General features: G+C 30.5%; 4 protein-coding genes across 4 annotated transcripts; 1 reads left to right on the top strand and 3 right to left on the bottom strand.

Annotated features, from left to right (window-relative positions):
• Positions 1-1,628: 1,628 nt before the first annotated feature.
• On the bottom strand, positions 1,629-5,535 carry GO595_004951 (DNA-directed RNA polymerase I subunit rpa1; the record flags this gene model as incomplete). Its single annotated transcript, XM_067918139.1, has 2 exons — positions 1,629-2,565; positions 2,660-5,535. The coding sequence occupies 2 exons, from the start codon at positions 5,533-5,535 to the stop codon at positions 1,629-1,631; spliced, it is 3,813 nt and encodes a 1,270-aa protein (XP_067774969.1).
• A 1,949-nt stretch (positions 5,536-7,484) lies between these two features.
• GO595_004950 (heat shock cognate 70 kDa protein-like) lies at positions 7,485-9,137 on the top strand (the record flags this gene model as incomplete). The annotated part of the gene is made up of 1 exon (XM_067918138.1): positions 7,485-9,137. The coding sequence occupies one exon, from the start codon at positions 7,485-7,487 to the stop codon at positions 9,135-9,137; it is 1,653 nt and encodes a 550-aa protein (XP_067774968.1).
• Positions 9,138-11,039: 1,902 nt separating this feature from the next.
• Positions 11,040-19,179, bottom strand: GO595_004949 (alpha amylase domain-containing protein; the record flags this gene model as incomplete). Its single annotated transcript, XM_067918137.1, has 2 exons — positions 11,040-15,784; positions 16,353-19,179. 2 exons carry the CDS (start codon positions 19,177-19,179, stop codon positions 11,040-11,042), a joined length of 7,572 nt encoding a protein of 2,523 aa, XP_067774967.1.
• Positions 19,180-20,058: 879 nt separating this feature from the next.
• On the bottom strand, positions 20,059-21,300 carry GO595_004948 (uncharacterized protein; the record flags this gene model as incomplete). The annotated part of the gene is made up of 1 exon (XM_067918136.1): positions 20,059-21,300. One exon carries the CDS (start codon positions 21,298-21,300, stop codon positions 20,059-20,061), a length of 1,242 nt encoding a protein of 413 aa, XP_067774966.1.
• Between the last annotated feature and the right edge of the window lie 276 nt (positions 21,301-21,576).

The following is a 21,576-nucleotide window of genomic DNA, read 5'->3' as shown; positions in this document are numbered from 1 at the left end:
ATTTTGACTGATTTTATTTTCATAAAGATATTGGAAGATATCATATCGATGAAATTGAATTGCTGTTTTATATGCATATTCAAATGATGAGTGATTTTGTTCACATAAATGAATGATTTCTAAATTTCCACCTGCAACTGCATATTTACCTGTGTTTAATACATTTGAACCATTCATAAGTAAATATTTAAAACATTTTATAGAAGAAAAAAATGCTGCATAATCAATTAATGTAACATCTTCTTCGTTAATAAAAGAACATCTTTCATAAAGCGATGGTTCAATTGTTTGATTAAAATTAAAATTTGTTTGTGTTGCTATTTCTTGAAGTTTTTCTATTTCATCATTTCGAATTATTTTCGCAATTTCATTCGGGTTATGTCCTTCTTTAATATATTTTTTATGAAGCTCCCAATCATTCTTTGATAGTTCTTCATAATTTTCAAAAAACGTTTCTTCAAATAAATTATCAAAATTCAAATGCTTATTTTCTTCTTCTGTTTTATAATGCGCAATTAATCTAGTTTGAAAAATATAAATACGTGTATTTTTAACATTTATTAAATTTAATTCGATCATTTTTTCAATTAAATAATATGATTCTTGTGATTTCTTTCTAGACATATATTCAATAAACATATCCATGATTTTAGGATAACTTTGGTTTAATTCTTCTTCTTCTTTTGTTTGAATTGATTTCAAATATTTGAAGTATATATAATTTGTATTATGAGTTATGCAAAATGAAATATAGACGAAATTACATATGGTTAAATTAAATGAATAAGGGAAGTTTGAATCAAATAATTCTATTGTCTTTTCAACTGAATTTTCAAGATTTTCTTCGTCTATATGAAAGATAATTTTTTCGAGAGTAATATAAAATTTACTTAGATCCTCAAAACATTCTATATCTGTGCTTAAAGTTTTATTGGTATTAAGGTCATAACTTTGTTTCATTGTTTATTCTTCACAGAATAAAATAGAAATTTGTGAATTAGTTATTGATCGATTCGTATATTTTACAATCGGCATAAAGCATTGAAAAAATGAATTATGACTATTTTGCCAATTACCACTTATTGAATTAAATTTAATCTCCCAAAAAGTGCATGAACATAATAAATCATTTAAAAAGTTAATTGATGTGATCAAAGACAACGCAAAAAGTGGAGAATGTCAAAAGATGAATCTTCATAATGTGGTAAAAGCTGTTTACCCATTTTTATTCACTGCTCATTTAAATATTATTCAGAAATTAATTTATAATTTTATTTATTCACTCAAACGGTACCATAATTTCACACAAACCGGAGCCTGCATTCACCACATTACCCACTGACAAACACGCGGAAGGTGACTTCATATTGTCCTTACTTCCATGTAACGATGCGTAAGATAAGAATTGCGTTGTTGTTTCGAAAGACATTTGTTGGAAAGGCGAAGGGCAGCACTTCATTGAATGTCTGCTCATTCCCAACCATTCACCAGTGTTTGTTACGTAATCAGCGATTAATTGCAAATGTCTTTTATCGATTGATATCGAATAAGCATTAAATACATTTTGTACTTCTTTAATTATTGCATTTCTTGCAGCTTCTATACCGAAATTAGCTTTAGTTACGCCTTTAATTTCTTGGATTTTTAATTTCATTTAATACATTTTCGATGATTGAATCCAATAATATTTTAATGTTTACATTTGAGATATTAAATCGTACAAACATTGATAGTTCTTCTAAATTAATATCTAATTCCATTTTGTCTTCATCATTTTTAGGTTCATCATCATCATTATCATTTGACTTTTTCTTTTTATTATTTTTACTATTATTTGTTTCACCATTTTCATCGTCATCTGCTTCATATGAATTTTGTTCATTTTTACGTGTGTTCTTTTTACTTAAATCGGCACCCATTTCTTCATAACGTTGATTAGAATTTGCATTTAATGTTAAGTCGTCATTATTCACTTCATTAATTTTAATTCCTGTCGACTTAAGTATTGAATTAATTTTCTTTTTAAGTAATGATGAGAATTTACGTTTTAATGTTAACAACTTTTCATCTTCATATAAATTCCATTTATTAAATTGTTCTTCATTAAATTTTAATATGATTGTAATGATTCGATTACGTTTAACTTCATTTTTAACATTAAAGTCTTCAATGATTTTATATGACTTAATAATTTCTTTAAGTGAAACTCGTTTAAATTTAGAAACAAATTTCTCTGCTTCTTCTTTATCATTTTGAATCTTTAATGGTATAGACATTGTCGGTGTAATTGGTGAATGTGTAGCAACAACTAAAATTTCACGTAAACGTGGAATACCTAATGTAACATTAGCGCCACCATAACCTGCCAAGTGAAAAGTATTTAATGTCATTTGTGTAGCTGGTTCACCTATAGCTTGTGCAGCTATAATTCCTACAATTTCACCTGGTTGAATTTGTGACTTAAAGTAGTTAAATAATGCTATAGCTTTAAGTTTTTCGGGATCAATTTTATGTTCTATATTTTCATTTTCACAATATGAATTTAATGATTTCTCAAATGATTCACTAATAGAACCGACATGAATATGTGGTGGATATATTGATTGGATTGGATTAATACGTTCTTCTTTCGAATCAAGTAAATTCATCGCTTCTTCACATTCTGCTTTTTTCCATTAATTCACTAATATTTAATTTGCTTAAATATGCATTATAATTATCTTCCATGAACTCAAATTTTTCGATATATTTGTTATTCATTGGATCAATTCCATCTTCGCCATATAAAAATTGGATAATATTATCATCACTATTACGAACTGTACCATCATATGCTACACGAATTCCTTCCATATGTTTAATGATACATCGTTGTAAATATCCAGTGTTAGCTGTCTTAACTGCAGTATCTGTAAGTCCTTCACGTCCTGCCATACAATGGAAGTAATATTCTTGTGGCTTTAAACCTGTTAAGAATCGACTACTAATAAACCCACCTGCTATAGGCGCTAATTTCATTGGTTTAAATGATGGTAATGATTTACCTGATGACATAAATGGTACACGTTTACCTTCAAGTTCTTGTTGTCCTAATAAACATGCCATTTGTGATAAGTTAACGACTGATCCTTTAGCTCCGGATTGTGTCATTGTAATTAAACAATTCTTTGGAAATCTTTTCGATAATTTTAATGGAAAGATGGCGGAAATAATCTCTGTGGCTATTGGATTAATTGCATTCTTCATATGATTATCAAAACGTTCCTTTAAGTCTGGCTTCATAACTAATTCAAGAAGTTGTTGCTTAAATGGTAAATGTGATTTTGCTGGTGATCCATATTCTTTAACAAAGCTTTGACCTGCTTCTTTTGCTGCTTCTTTCATTTTTTGATTCATTTCATTACGAATATGTTCAGCTCTATGCGTAATTACCATATCATCTATACCACATGTAAATCCATGTGTTTGTAAATAATATGTAAATAAACATGATAACATTGTAAGAAATCGACCAGCTAATTGACTTCCATAAAGCTCAAAAAGACTATGAACTAAACCATATGTAGATGCACCATATTGTGCTTTATCCATGATACCATACATTAATTCAGAATCAAAGAAACAAACATTACATTCTTCTGGATCACTACGTAAAAGTTGATTAGTGAACTTGCTTTTTGATGTGAGCATTAACGGTTCCTTGTCTTTTGTAAGGTTTATCAAAATTGTCGATATGACTTGTTTACCTGTCCAAAGTTGTTTTGGATAAATAACTGCTGGTTGAAGTAATATTAAACGACAATTAGGTTCATTACCAAAGGCAGAAAATACAAGTTGTGAATATTGGGAATATGTAAAGAACTTATCTTTCATTGTAAGTAAAGCACCTGAATCTACATGATCTTGAATTAAACCTCGAATTGGATTTCCTGCTGTAGGTGTTACATAATGAATTGATGATAATGATAAATTCTTTGCTTCAGATCTTCCTAATTCATTTTGTAAAAGATGTAAATTGATTTCATCACCATCAAAATCTGCATTAAATGAGGCACAATTACTATAATGCATACGTAATGTTTTTTGATTTGGTAAAACACGTGCTTTCATACCTAAAATTGAAACACGGTGAAGAGTTGGTTGACGATTAATTAAAACAAAATCACCATCTTGAACATGTCGACCAACAATAATTGGCATTGAACCATCATTAGAATAAATCATCTTTGCAAATTTGTTTCTTTCTTGATCGGTCATGTTTGCTAACCTATAAGTACGTCCTTCACCATTTGTTATAAAGTTTGCTCCTGGATAAACGTCGGGACCGTTTAGAATCAGTTTTGACAGTTTATCTTTGTTGAATTCTGTGACTTTTTCTGGGTACGATAGGGTTTTGGCAAAAATTTCGGGTACCCCAATTTCATCTGTTGAAATATATGGATCTGGTGTAATAACTGAACGTGCAGAAAAGTTTACACGTTTACCCATAAGATTTTTACGAAAGAGACCTTCTTTCTTTTCAAGAATTTGACGAATGCCATGTGGAAGTTTCTTATTACTTTTAACAAGAGTATTATCGAAAAATGCATTAACACTTGATTGAAGACGAGAATGGTTATTATTAATTCCATCTTTGTCACCATCAGCTATAGATTTTGCAAGTGATATTTCAGATTTAACAATATCTGCTAATGCAGATGATGATGGATGAGCATTGATTTTATCGCCTAAAACACTTGCTGGACGGAACTTTGATGGTGTGACACATACTGTTTCAATGAAAAATTGACTTGGGCCAATATCAGAAAAGAATTCATTGTAGAAAGATTGATTTTTTTCATAAAATTTGTAAAGTAATTCTTTGATGTTTTCGATTGGAACAAAAGATGCATCGTTATTGTTAACAAATTGAAAATGAAATGAATCGAATTTGAGTTCTGAACAACCACTTTGACAATTTGAACATATTTTCTTATAGGTTGCGATCTTGGAAAGAAAAGTTTTGATGATTGTTGAACGCATTGAAGATGTATAAGAGTTTGGTGGAATAACTGGAGTCGAATGAATTACTTCTTCCATAACTCTTATCTTTTCTTTAAGCTGTTGTTCGCCATCATCAACAAAATTCATAAAATCATGTTCGATAACAAAACCGCGAGCAACAAGTTTAAGAGACAATTCAACTTGGATTACAATTTGTTCTGGGATTCGAAGCATGTTACAATGTGGGCACATGCCACAAATTAATTGCCTCAAATTTTTGATGTAAAAAGGATGATAAACTGGTCTTGATAAATGAATATGACCAAAGTGACCATTACAATTCCAAGCATTTTGGCCGCATATTTCACATTTTTGACTATTTTCTGTGGCACCTAAGCGAGGATCATAAACACCTTCTTTAATTGGATTTCCAGAATGATCAAAAATACCACTTCCAGTTATTGGGAGAACACTAAAAGATTCTATATCTTCTTTCGTATAAGAAGTGAATTTTACTGAAGAAATTGGTGAACGAACTTCTTGGAATTCCATTTTTGATCACGACCAAAGGAGTTAACGGTCGAATGGTCTCAACCAAAGCAATTTACACAAGAGAAAAGGAAAAATATAAAATAAAATCTTTATGTATTTGTATATTAATTGATGAATATATTAAACGAATAAAAATGACATTAAATAAAGATGTATCATTATTATCAAAAAGTTTCTTCACAAGTTTGGTAGATTCTTTGAAATTTTTTTCGTTTAATTTAGAAATAATTTCTTCGAGCGATAGTAATATATGAGATGTAATCTAGTTTTTCTTAGATAAGTGGTGTTTTTCTGGGGTTTTAAGTGCCTGAGCATTGTTAGTTTCGCTAGTGTTCCTCATTAGAGTACAGGGAAAAATATTTTTGAGCCTGAAAAACTGGAGTAAATTTCACAAAAAGTAATAAAAGCCATCGAGAAAAATTTAAAAACATACAAAAGTATACAAAAATTGTGATTGTTTAAAAACAACCAGAAAAATTGTTTTAGAAGTTAGCACTAGCCAATCCGGTCACTATGAATTAACCAGGCGTTCATATAATGAATGCATTCATTCTTTCCTTAATAAATGAAGCCATCTGTTCACAAAGAGAATCCAAGAAAAATTGCATATCATGCATCATGTATCCAAAGTTCACAACTGATTTACCTAATGCGTTAAATATTACAACAGAAGCTCAGCCACATCAGCATTAAGTTATTGATTATTAATAATGTTAATATTATTACAAATACCAAATATAGAAAATGATGATGAAATGTTAAATAGTTTTTTACCAGAAGCCGTTGGAGCAGCTTTTAATTAATTAAAAGAACATGGATCAAAAACACGTGAAGCGTCAATGAATGTCCAAACATTAACACCCTATATTACATATATCTGTTGGTGGCGCATCGAATTCTTGTAATTTTGTAAGTGATGCAATTGATGCTATTGAATATATCATAAACAAATTTGCAAAAAATATTATAACTTTGAATTTCTCGGATAATTTTGTTTAATATGTCTTAAGGCTACTTATCCTAATCCGACATCAGAAGTATTTCGTAGTGCATTACAATTTTCTAAAACATTAATTTCTCGATTACCGAAATTTGTTGAAACTTTTGCGTAATGCACGTAAAGAATTTAGCAAGAATTTAAGACGTCTGAATAATAAAACAGATGAAATGCAAAGTTTCGATGATAATGAAATCGAATAAGATGTAGATATGACGAAGATGTGCATGATTTAAATGATCCGCGTGAAACTGTACAACGAATAATGAAACAACAACAGAATTTAGAGGACAAAGGACACGAATTAGATAAAAGAGATCGACTTATACTTAAAAAAAGCAAAAAAATGAAAAACGATTACGACGAAAGTGATGATTCAGATTGAGTGAACATATCAAGAAATGAAAATATATATATAAAATAAATAAATAAAAATAAAAATAAAAATAAAAATAAAAATAAAAATAAAAAGTATCGAAAGCGCATACGTTTTATTCGGATTCATTAATGAATAACTACTTAACATGAGAAAACTTAATGAATTAACATTTGAATATTATTTAATTTTATTGCATTAATGAATAATAGATTCAACTTTACTTTCACATCTTTCCATGAAATTAAAAATGGTTTTAATGGCTGTTAAAAAATAACTTTTTCAGCAAAATAGAATTATATTCTAGAATTCTTTTGGTATCAGAAATGAAACATTTTTCAAAAACATATAGAGAATGGATATCCGCTATTTTATGGTAACTCACAATATCTTTAAAGATGTTAGTATATTGAAATGAATAAATTTATTTAATTTTTACTTTTTGAAACATGTTTGAATTAAAGAGTTTTTATAAAGTATATTTTAATACACATAAATTTCATCATTGTCGCAATCTTGATCAATATGTGTAAAAATTTCTTTAATTTTTCTTCAAAAACGCATTATAAGCATAAAATGTCTACATACAACAAAAACATGTATTTGAACGGAAATTCAATACAAGCCGATATCCTTCTTAATTGGCATTTTTTAGTACATTTTTTATTTTTTTCCAAAATGGAAGTAGATGATACTCCAGTGATTGGAATTGATCTTGGGACAACTTACTGCAGCGTTGGAATATTCAAAAATAAGAGTATCGATATAATAAATGATCATAATGGATCTCATTCTGTTCCTTCCTATGTTACATTTACTAATGATGAAATAATAGCTGGACAAACAGCAAAAGACCAAGCTGTTTTTTACCCCAAATCTGCTGTATATGATTCGAAGCGAATGCTTGGACTTAAATTTGACGATCCTGTTATCCAAAATGACATGAAGCTTTGGCCATTTAAAGTTATTCGGGGTCCAGACAATTCTCCAATGGTTCAAGTTTCATTTAAAGGGAAAGAAGAAACATATTCGCCTGTTGACATATCTTCATATCTCTTGAAACATATGAAAAATATTGCCAGTAAATATTTAAGCACAAATGTCACTAATGTAGTCATTACTGTTCCTGCATATTTTGATTTTAAACAAATAGAAGCCACCAAAAAAGCAGGTCAAAAAGCTGGGCTTAATGTATTACGAATTATTTCCGAGCCAACTGCTGCAGCTATTGCATATGGTCATCAAGAAAAATATGATGACCAAAAAATCATTCTTGTCTTTGATTTTGGAGGTGGTACTCTTGATGTTTCGATTCTTTCTGTCCTGAAAGATGATTTTGAAGTTTTAGCTAATCAAGGTGATATGCATCTTGGTGGTCAAGATATTGATAATATTCTTTTAAAACATTTTGCCGAACGTTTTAAAGCAAAGCATCATATAGATATTTTTAATGAACCTCGTGTTGTTCTTAATCTTAAAGAATATTGTGAAAAGGCAAAAATTACATTATCGAAAGCCAAAAGATATAATTTATTTTGCCCATCTTTAATTAATGGAATTGATTATTCCGATATATTAACAGATGCCGAATTTAATGAATTAAATCATGATTTATTTAAAAAGATAAAAAAACCTATCAACGCTGCATTAACAGAAGCAGGAATTGACAAATCAAAAGTTGATTATGTTATAATGGTCGGAGGTTCATCGCGAATCCCAGCAGTTGTAGACAAGATCAAGAAAATGTTTGGTGCAGAAAAAGTATGCAAAAATATTGATCCTGAAGAAGCTGTAGTTAGAGGAGCTGCAATTGTCGCTGCTAATTTAAGCAAACATGACGATGATGATGAATATCCGATCATAATTTATAGGCCGATCGTTTCACATTCTTTAGGCGTCGAAAACGAAAGTAAGTATATGGATATAATAATTAAGAAAGGAACAAAAGTTCCAACACCACTTTGTTCTCCACATTTCTATACTACGCAAAATGAAAATCAGGGTTATGTAAAAATTAAAATATTTATGGGCGAAGACGAGTTAACTGCTAATAACAAATTCCTCGGGTTTTTGGAATTGCATAATATCAAAAAGAATAAAGAAAAGCCGAAAATTAAGGTGACATTTTCAGTCGATATCGATGGAATATTACAAGTAAAGGCGGAGGATATTACAGCGGGAGTTTCAAATTTGGTTCGACTCGAAGTTTCTAAACAATTAGGTATATGAATATGAATGTAATTTTATAAAAAAAAAATTAATTTATTTATTACTTAAAGTTGTTATTACTGTTTTAAGGTTTGATTTTCTTTTATAAAAAAATAATTATTTTGATTGAAGTTCAGATGAGAAATTCAAATATGAGAATACTCATTTTCATTTTTCATTTAAATCTGGATCCAGATAGAAGATCTAAGAGTAACAATAGTTTGAGAAGATTTGAAGCATAATTATGATGATGTTAAAAAAGCGATTGATGGTTGTAAATATGTATGACATATTGGAGGATCAGTTGCACCACGTGCTGATTTTGTTCCAAAAGAAACATTTGCAACCAATGTAACTGAGCAGAAAATATTGTTCAATTACATTTAAGTTGTTTATATAGAGCAGTTGCTCTAACTGTTTTGATCCATTTCATTTGAAAAGATGTGGAGATCTATTTAGTATTTCAATTAATGATAATTATGGTGCACCTAAAGTTCAAGAGTAGAACGAATTTTTGCAGAACTATATGTAAAACATTGGGTATCTTTACGTCACTCTAATATTTTACACAAAGGTATTCTTTATATTATTCGAACGATGGTTTTCCATATTGTTTAACGTTGTGTTCTTGAAAGAGCAACTCCTTGATGATAATGCAACTTCCTATTGTCTTTTCCTTAGATTATGAATTTGAAGAAAAAATTCTTTATTCAATTGGGATAAGTCATGATGCACCAAAGATAATATTTGAACCGAATTGGTTAATTACACCTAATTTTCTGGGTCAATGGTTTTAGATATCTGATGAAATATATAATATTTTTCACTTTAGACATAATATTCCATTCAAAGAATATCGTATTATTTAAAAAAAAATCACCATGGTTTTTTGTTATTATTTCTTTTTTGCAAACTTTATTCACATACATGAGTCTTATTACTTATTGTAAATGATAAAAGATTCGGATTATAAATAAAGAAGAATGCATCAATGCATTTTTTGGATCATATAAACAAAGGGAATTATTACACAAAAAATGGGGAAAACAGATCTTATGCTATCATCGGATAAAGCTATTATTTTAAATCATGGTTATGATGAAACAAACCCAATTAATGAATTAAATCTAAATAATATGAAAGAAGCTGCAAAATTTAGAGGTAGTGAATGTTAATCAGATGGATTGAGAAAAGGCTGTTTATTTACACAATTAAAAAGGAAATATGCTTTTGGACATATATTTCATATGACACCAAATACAGTATTAAAGGTGGTCATTGGTGTCCTGAATGCGACCAATTCCCTGGAGTTATGATACAATATCAAAAGTTAATCCATTTTTTGCATAAGTTTAGAATTCACTTCATAACAAAATAGAAAATAATTTTTATGATCTTGATATTTACAATGACTATGATGAGTTCAAACCAAAGCCTTTATCAAATTAGAAATGCATTTGTAGTCTGTTTATCATTTTTTTTACAATGTTACTCTTTGCCCCTAGCTTGAATTTAACAAATTTAGCGAAAATAAATCAAATTTTCTATCTTTAATCTTTTTTATATTACATTCATGAAAGATTTTTTCTTAACATAAAAACATTCTAATATATCAAAACAAATCTACTGGCATTATATAAATTTTCATTTAAAATAAAGCAATTTATTAATTAAAACTTTTTACAGAGAGATGATTTCCCATTCCAAGTAAAAAGTTTGGATTTATGCATAATCAATTTTCATAATTTATTTAATTTTCTCATTAAATTATACATAACAAATGAAAACACAAAATTTGAAATTTTTATTTACATATAAATTATTTTTGATCTTCAAATTCTGCAGAGAAATTCGATATCATTTCCACAAAACACATTTCACATTTTGAAGTCATTACACATAAATCATCAGAAGTCATTTACTTCACTCTTTGTCCTTCTTTGGTTCCTTTCTTTCGAACAACTTTGTAAGGAGCCTTGCGAACTCTCTGCTCCAAGCAGTTGCCACTGTTGTTGTTGACAGCACGCTCTTGAATGCGTTTTCTCTCAACTTCTGGTACAATTTCTTATCCTTAAACAAATCGACGGCTCTTTGCATTGCCATTACGAAGTCTTTGTGGTGATGATCCCAAAACACCAGACCGTTGCCCGTTAACTTCTCTCTATCGAACTCGAAGACCGTATCGGCCAAACCGCCGGTTCTGAATGCTATTACGGGGCACCCGCTTGCGAACGCTTCTTGTTGAACGATACCCGACGGTTCGAACAACGATGGGACCATAGTGAAGTCAGCTCCTTGGCAAGCTAACAAACCATCTGAAAAGAATTGAGATGGGTCAGCCCAAAAGTTATCGGGGTACCTTTGTTTCAAATCCCACATTCTTTGAGTACAAGGTAAACCATACGACCTATCGTCAGGGGCAGCCTGACCTCCTACTATGAATTGTAACATACCATTATATTGACGATGTAATTCTTCGAAAGAATCAATGATTAAATAAACACCTTTTTGTTCTACAATTCTTCCAACGAATACAAATAAACATTTCGAAGGATCAGCCTTACCGAAATATTTTTCTTGTACTTTAGCTTTAGCTTCATCATGATTTAGACCTAATTTCTTAAGTGCTTCAAGTCTTTCTTCTACACGAATACCATTCGAATAAGCAAAAGGCTTCGGGAACATTCGTAAGAAGTAATTATAAGGCGACGATTCTAATAATTCATCTCTATAACGTTTCGATACTGTTGCCCATTGATCACATTTAACTAATGCACATAATGAAGGATCGAATGAATGATCGAAAGGATCGACGATAACTTCATCAGGTAATTGATGTATATAATATAAAGCACCAGTATTACCATCATTAGGCCATAATTTACCAGCATAACCTACACCTAAGTTATGGAATATATGTAAGAATATTGTACCATTAAAGATACCACCGAATTGTAATTTACCTATAGCTGGTACTAAACCAGTGAACCAATCATTTGATATAATAATTGCTGGTATTAAATGCATTTGACAACATAATTCTAATGATGCTTTAGCCATTAATACTAATAATTGTAATCTAAATTGACATGAACCTGATTGATAAGGTGTAGCAAAGAATGAATAATGATGTAAGAACCAACATTTAACTCCATCGACTACACCATAATGAATACCAATTTGGATTTTATCTGGTGCATATACATCAATAGTTGTTAAATATTCTATTCCATATTTCTTTAGATAATCAGTTTCTCCTTTAGGATTTACATTATAATATGGTGATATTACATGAATATCTAATCCTAATTGTACTAATTCTTTAGCTAATTCCCATACCATTGTAGATAATCCTCCAACTTTAGAAAATGGTCCTAATTCGGGCGCGACAAATAATATTGGTCCGAAATTATTTGACTTAAGGATTTTAATTCCAAATTTATGTATATATTCAATCTTTGAATCTGCAATTTTATGGATAATATTTAATGCTTTCTTTTCACGTTTTTCAATGATATCTTCATCTTCAATAGTAATAATTTTTCCATCAGAAAATTGTCTTCTTGTAGCATAAACTAAAGCTTTACGGAATAAGATATGAGTTTTATCAGTAGTTGGTAAACTATTAACAAAATCAATGATTTCTTTATCACTTGGTTCATTATCTAACATGTTTAATATAACATGAAAGATACTATTATTCGATAAAACTGTATTAGAATCATATTGTATAGCATTCTCAAGTCGTGTATAAACATTTTCCATTAATATTCGTTTAACATTTGGTGGTATTGGTGCAGGAATTATAACAATTTCATAAACATTAGTATTAAATGGTTTCAAGTCTAAGAATAATGATGATTCATTAGTAGTGACTTCTTTTAATGCATAATATGTTGATGATGAATTAGTATCAAGTAAAGGTTTAACTTGTACAACTGAATTTTCATCATAATCTTTAAAGATTGGTAAAGTTAATACTCCAACTTCATATATTAATGGATACTTATAAAATGATGTACATATTAATGCACATTTGTTCTTATCTTTACAAATTCGTGCTATCGCTAATATCGCATGCATATGATGTGAATCATATGATACTGGTAATATATGAATATCTCCTCCTAATGCCCAATCAGCTCTAGTTCGAGCTGATGATCGACTAATTAATATGTTTGTAAATGTATTAGTTTGTGGATACCATTTATAAACTTGTGTATTATTTTTAATTGTTGAATATGCATCAGATACATACATTGATGTGTCTAAACAACCACTAATTAATGGAACATCTGATAAAAAGAATAACGTGTTAATTAACATTGATAACCCATCAGAACGTACATTAGTAAATGGTTTTTGTGTTAATGATTCAAATGGCGCTATAAGTAATGAACCAATTGGATTACGTTGATTCCTACGTTCATATAATTTCTTAAGTTCTGTACTTGCATCAACATTATCTACATTTTCATTATCAATAGAATTACGAATTGTATTAACGATAATGTCTATAAATTCAGAATTCGTTGGAATGATACCACTTTTAATGACAAATGGTTCATTTTCACTATTACAATTCATCCATACAAATGAATTCGGTTTCTTGGACCATAACTTCTTCATAAAGTTCATTAAAAATGGAGAATATTCAATGTTTCGATAACTTAAATTACATTTCTCATTAGTCGATAAAATTGTGCCTTCAATAATATTCGAAATTTGATAATGAGTATTACCATCTGGATCAATTCGATTTAATTCTTTCATATTACGATGATAAACTGTATCCCATTGATCAAGTGATCCTAAATAAAATCCAGAAATATTACACGTTTCACTTAATTCAATGATTTCATTCGATAATAACTCCCAAAACTTTAATGATCGATAATTAAGTAACATTAAATCACTATTAGGAATATCAGAGGTAATTAAACGACCCTTTTGATCAGTAGTTAATGTAGTATATGGTGAATATTTTCGTGATGAATTAAATAGACTAACTAATGGTAAAAAATCAATCATAACACATAAACCTAATGATCGTGCATGCTCACAAAAAGCTTTAAATTCTGATAAACCGCCGCAGTCCTTTGAAAAAACAGTGTGATCGGTAACCGACGTCAAATCACTCAAATTATTTCGTGAAATTGCTCCTGAAATATGAACTGCTGTAGTTCCTGCATCAACTAACTTTTGAAGCTTGGATTCTAACTCACTGAACCTTAAGGGCCTATCTTGATCAAATGCTGGTAACTCATGAATTACTTCTTTTCTTGCAGATGGTGCTAATACAATATATCTTCCAGCTGGAATTGTCTTGTCGATTTCATACTCTCCAAACTCACCAACTCTTGCAAAACAATAGTCATAAAAACCACATAATTGAGGTTGGAATTCTTTCAATTGATTTCCAGTTATAACAGTAAACCCATTGCCTCGTTCAGAGGGCGCTGATATTATGACAAAGAGATTGGTGTCAAACTTCATTTTGTTTTCAGCTGTGATGACTTCAGTTTTAGAGATTTTCCATCCATGACCATTAATGATAGTCATATAATGGCTTGCAGCTTTAGAGGCAATCATTGGGTTTTCGTGGTAACAAAGTGGAGCAACAATTGACTCAATAAATGAAATTGAATGTGGAACACCATCAAATGGGAATAATGAATCTATTCTTCGTAATACTTCTGAGATGTTATCTTTTGTAATAAGGCCAATGATTTCGGCTTCTTCTTCTGGTGACATGATTGATTTCATGATTAAATTATAATAATTTTCAAAGATAACAGTTGGGTTATATGACTTGCTAAATTGGATTTGCGCATTTGAGAATTGTTCATTGAGCTCATTTTGAATAAGATAACCAAGTGGTCGATCAAGAAATCCGCGCGCATTAATTGCAAGTATAATGGCACGGAATAATGTAGAATCGAAACTACAGTTCATTTGAAAGTCAAATATCGAGTTAACTTCAAGATTCAGTTGGCTGAAATCTCTTTGAATTGTAGTATCTTGACGATCAAGTTGAGGAGCTGTTTCATATTGGATGGACTTAAAGGTCGGAGATGGGCGATTTGGACCTCCTCTTGTATCAAAAGATGCAATAAATTTGTTTTGTTGTCTCATAGTTATACTTCCTGGAGTACGAGGTGTACGAACGCTTTGATCTGTTCTCCTATATCCTGTTGTTGGCTCAGGTTTATATTGTTCGAATTCGTCAGAAAGATTTGTACTCATAGTTCTATTTTTTCCTCTAGAAAAGGCATCCCAACCTATAGAATTAAGGATAGACTTATGATATTGTAAGATAACACTCTTCCAGTTTAATAAATATTCTTGATTATCATCTGGTGTAAATGCAGATAATCCATTTCTTTCAAAAATTAGAGGAACTGAAGGGAAGAAATAGCTGGGAGATTTAGCGATTTCATCAAGAATTGATTCAATATATTTTAGAGATCCATCTTTGATCTTCATTGATTGAAGAGCATCTAGAAGTGTGTATGAAATTGGAAACATTATTGGTTGATTCGCCAATTGATCAACTCCAATTACCTCACCTGTTTGAGTTTCATCAAAAGGTACAAACAATGGAAGACGAGCTGCGTATTGCTCAGGATTCATTGTTATGACAATTTTTTGGTTCACTTTTCTATCGGCTAACGTTTGTCAGGTTAACTTTTTCACAATTATTGTGCGTCATAAAATCTTTCGCACTTAAAATTAAAAGCAAAGAAAATGACCCGTTCAGCGGTAAAGCCTTCTACAAAATAACAAACCAATTTCTTGGTTTATTTTCATTTTATTGCTCTTAAAGAAATAGTTTAAAGAGAAAAAAGAAATTTTTCAAGGAATGACAAAAGGAGATAAAGAAATTGAAATTTTAATCATCTCTTCGTGCGATATGATTTTTTATGAAAGCTGTATTGAAAATTTACAACCCATAAATGTGCACCAATTGAATTTTGAAGACAAAAAATTTTTAAATTGAATATGTGAAGCAAAAGATGATTATGTTTATATCTTTCATTTGACTTTATTTTCCCATATAAAATTATCTTTTTTGCATAAACCATAAAACAAAAAACACGAAAAAAAAAAAACGAAATTAAGACAAAAATTTTATTCTTTTTTCCGAGATTTCTTCATCTGACAATGAATAAAATTCTGATTTCTCTACTCCAAAAGCTGATTTAAAGTCACTTTCATTCACAAATTGTTCAGGACAATCTTTGCAAATCTTATCTTTGATGATTTTATCAATTGAATAACTTGGGATTTTGACCATTGCCAATGGGAGGTCATTAGAAGTGGACACCAAACAAAACATTTTCGCCCGAATATATGCTGCTTTAGCTTCATCGGCTTTGTTCACTTCATCTGTTAACTTCACTAGGGGCGCCCGACCAAATATCCTCACAAGGAAAAAGCGGTTATCCGGTTGGACAATGAAGTCCCTCATGAGCTTTGCGGCGTAATTACTGAGCTCAGTGCTTGCAAGCTTCTGTGGCTCGTTCTTGTATACTTCCTGAAGCTCAGCTCGTGCTTGTTTCTGAGTTATGGGGCTAGATATCTTTCTGATAAGAAGTGCCATTGATTCATTTCCTTTAAGATCTCCAATTGATGGAAGTTTTGGTTCTACAACAGGTGCCTCTTCATATAAACTGGTAATGTCAGTTGGAATAATTACAGAATGATTACCAAATTTATATCGAGTCCAGCCATTTTTCTCAAAAGTATCCGAAATATATCTGGTTTGATAAAACAGTGAAAGGGAAGTGATTGCTGAACCTCGAAGAACATAAGAATGACAATTTTTGACAAGAGAAAATATCTTGTCAAGAATATTATACTTTTCAACGTACTTACTTGCATGACGATTTGATGCAAAATGACCAATAGCATACAAAGCCGCTCTTTTTTCGGCGATTTGTTTTGAAGTCAGAAGATCAACCAATTTTTGGATATGTGGAGCAATTTGTTTAAGCCCAGCTTTTGTCTTAGAAAGTTGTCCGAACAAATGCGGAGGGAATTTTACAGGTTTAGATCGCATTGAATTTTCTACAGCTTCGTCAAATGATTTAACATATTGTATATTACCAGTTTCAAGCCACCAACTAATTTCAGGTGGAACGTCGCCAACCTTTAGGCCAACCTCAGTTCCGAACAACAAAGCATAAACTTGATGTGATTGTTTCCTAATTACTTTGTGTACTTCAGGATCTGCCGCGGCGGTTTCGATGCACTTTTTATCTTTTCTGAATATTTCGGTTAAAAGTGCCATGAATTCGTTACTTTCTTTTCCGAATTTAATTAAAGGAATAACAATGTTCGGGAATATGTTTGTTCCGAAATCTTTTTTTGTGTCGTTAAGTTTATCAATTACCTTTAAAGTAAGTTTGTGTATTTCGGGTATTTTTGAAAGGAACAAATTATTAAACATTGTAATTCCAATCGATGTCGTATCAGTTATATCCAAATACATTAACATTTGTTCAGCGATTTGTGGCTCAGTACATTCTTGTGTAACTTGATCAAGAATTTCTGTTATTTTGTTCTTTTGTAAAAATGATGCACCAACAGGTGAACGCATCATTTCAACAACGCACCGATAAAAACCCCAATTCGCTTTCATTAAAACCGTAAAGTCCTTAACGGCCGCTGTCAATGCCTTTACAAAAAGTGGATGACTTTCAAGTATGACTAATCCCATTTGATCTGTTAATAAAAGTTTAACTAAAGCTACTAAACAATTACATTTAACAGATGTTGGCTTACTATTCTTATTAAGAATGAATGGGCCTGAATAGTAATCTAATAACTTTGTATAAAGATCTTTTGCTGATTTGCTTTTAGCTTCAACTTGGTTTAACGGTAAAATTACGTTTAAAATTTTATAAACCGCAGTGAAGTCCCATGTTAAGTCATTATCGCCTTGCAATGCAAAGCCTATTACTGTGGGCGGTGGAGCATTCTCTGTTTTGGCAAATTGGGAAAGCCTAAATGCCATCGAAATATTTTTCTGTTTTAGAATTTTCGATTCATGATTCGATAAGGAAATTAAATCTAATGTACTAGTATCATGTGTAATATAAGGAAGAAGTGTATTTAGAAGAGTTGATACATATGTATTCTTACCAAATTTTTGGAGTTGTGGAATAAGTCCGAGTTTTGTTAAATTATATAGAAGAAGACCAACATAACCATCTAATACATTATCATATGGAACTAACTTCAAAAGAGATGAAAATATCTTGGCAATAGAGTCTGTTTGATGTGATAAATATTGAAGCAAATCAGAGAACAAATCTTGTTGAAATCCAAATAACAAACCTGGCCAAGTTCGGAAAAGACTAACTAAGGGTTCAATAGCATTTTCTGTGTTGGAGGAATTGTCGGTAAATGTACCAAAAGGTGAAATGATATGTGAGATAATATGTTTTTGATAAATTATTCCATAAAAATTCTCAATTGCATATGCAAGAAGTGAGGACATTAATTTATCGCCATTGCTGGCCATGTTCTCTGTTAGTATTTCAAGAACTTCAGGAATATCAACAAGACAATTTGGACAATCAAGAAATGCTGAATAAAAGAATGCCAATATTAAAGGCTTGTATGTATGCTTTGGGGTTTGGTAAAGGGAAACAAGTCCCTTTATAATCGATTTTGGCAAGTTTTTTCTAAGTCTTAATAGAACTGCAATAATTTTAAAAGAAGCATTTTTTTCTTCATCGACTTTAGGTTGTGGATCAGGTGGCCTCTGATCTAGTGATGCTGCAATTAAGAAATCAAACCGATATTTTTCGATAATTGAATTTGGAGCAAGTAACTCTAATTCAGTAATGATTTTAATTAGATACCCGTGTACTGTTAAGTTATTAATTTGATATAGCTTATGTATGTACGGGGCAATTTCTTTTGGTGATGTAGATTGAATTTCTAAAGCAACTAAATCTGCTTCAATTGACCTTAATAAGCGGACTATTTCTGGTACTTGGAAGTGGCCATTACATATTTCCCTGAGTGCAAGAATTAGCCCGTTTGAAACCATTTCAGGTGCCAATTGACTAATAAACGGTTTTAAATTTTGATTTCACTGTCAAAACCGCAACGTTACAAAAATGATTCAACTTTTATGGGGGATAACAACTCATATGAAAGTTTTTTAAATATTCAACATAAAGGATTCTAAATTCAATAAAACTTTATGTTACTTCGTTTTTTATTTAAATTAATTCCATAAATGTAATTATGGTGATAATACAACAAATAATGGAATTCATTTATAACAATTTATTTGGTGTATTTTTATGTAAATTTGTTTTATTTTTTTTTTATATGATTTTGAAGTGATTGAAAATTTATTTGATACAACAAATAGATCTTAATCAAGTTATGAATTTGAATTGGATTTTTAATTTTTATATCTTTATTCTATTTTTTTTTTTTGAGTTTGAATATATTACTTCAGTTTATTATTATTTCATTTTGTTGTAATTTAATATTCTAAGTAAAAGATTTTTTTACAAATCAATGCTGAGCATGCAATATATATATATTAATTCTAATCAATAGAATAATTGTTAGAACATATCAATTGAATTATAATTAAAGAAACAATTATCTCAACAGGCACCTGTTTGTATATTCAACAAAAATCAACAGCCTAAACAATACTTGATCATAGACTACATGATTTGACATAACTTTGAAGTCATTAAATAACATGTAAGATCAAATGAATCATTCTGTTTCTTTATACGAAGTGTTTCTTTTAAATCATAATTAAGTTAACATATTTTAAAAAAATGTATGAAATGTTTGAATTATTTTCTTACATATTCATCTATCGTTAGCTAAAAAATAAAGTAAAAAGTTTTGATTGAATTTATTAAAAGAAACAATTATTTATTTATAAATACAAAAATATTTATTCATAATTAGACATATCTTCTGGCTTTTCGATTATTCTTGGTTTCCTATTTCTTTCGCCTGTATAATAGAACCTTTTTGGTTGATTACATTTCACGTAGAACGAAGTACCTTCTTCATTAGGGAACAGATATGATTCGAATGCCATTTCTCCTTTTTCGTAATCATCATTACAAACGAATTGCAAAGTTATATTACCCTCAAATCTCTGTCTAAACTTTTTTGGGTTTAATCTTTTTCTATCATTCGAATCAAAAACAGGTTCAGGTCTTGTCACCGCATAAAAATATTTATCTTTTGTATGTTCAAAACGAATTCTAAATCCCCAATGTAATATCATTGGCTTGTTATTATTTCCAATATTTATATGGAATTTGGACATTGTAATATGATCCCAATCAATGTTCCAATCAATTCCATCCGAATCAGCCCAAATTGACTCTGTCGCATTCCATATCTGATACAAAAGTACATGGCGCATCCTATGAAATGAAAGTGGTTCTTTGACGCCATTCTCTGTTTCGAGAAGAGGATTGCCACTATGTAAACGAGGAGAAAGATTACGCGCATAATCGCCAATGTTCCAATGTTCGTAACCTACAAAACGCTCAATGCAAACTGCAAGTCGCATCGAACCTGCAAAATTTGGATCATTAAACATTTCACTACAATTACGAAGATATGGTCCTACTGATGACATCATTTTATGTGAGAAAAAAACACCTGCGCCACCTTGTGCAAATGGATGACATGAACGATGTGGCTTGATAAGATCACCAACATTGTTCCAAGTGCAATAAATAACACCAAAAACTAAGAAATCTGATGAATTGTAAGCAGATAAAAAATCTAAAATGGAGTTTGGATATAAATATGTATCATCATCCGCCCATATATACCATTTCTTATTAGGAAAACGTTCATATAAATCGGCCATAGTAAGAAGATGGCGAGTTTGAGCATAATACCAACGATGTTCCCATTCAGTTCCCATTAAATGATTTCCTTTATGTCCAAAATCGTGAAAAACAATGTTTGAATGAACGTTTTCATTAATAACCATTTCTAAAGATTCATTATAAAATTCATCACTATAAACATGAACTTCTGGAACAAGTTGGAACCATGTTCCAGCTTGAGAAACTACTCTTCGTGTTGTATACTCCCTCCCACTCCAAACTCCAAAAACGAGATCTGAGATATTTAAGGCGAATCCAAATGAAATAAGGAGGGAGAACATTTTAAACTGGAATCGGATTCGTTAACGTTTATGTATCGGCCTTCAGAAAGCAAATTTTTATCACGAATGGAAAAAGAGGAGGCAAATCATTCATTTGCAAATAAGACATCAATCCCAAATCTTGAAAAAATTTACGAAGCTTGGGGTGAAGCTATTTCGAGAAATAATGATGCCCTTCTTATGAAAACATTCAATGCGATAAAATTGTGGTTTTCAGGAATGATCTGTTTTGGCGTCTCTGATGCTGCTCAAAATGAATATCTTCGAAAAGTTATT

Source organism: Histomonas meleagridis (genome assembly GCF_020186115.1).
Source record: "Histomonas meleagridis strain 2922-C6/04-10x chromosome Unknown contig_30, whole genome shotgun sequence".
In the NCBI taxonomy this organism is placed as follows: Eukaryota; Parabasalia; order Tritrichomonadida; family Dientamoebidae; genus Histomonas; species Histomonas meleagridis.
This window is presented reverse-complemented; position numbering and strand designations above follow the sequence as displayed.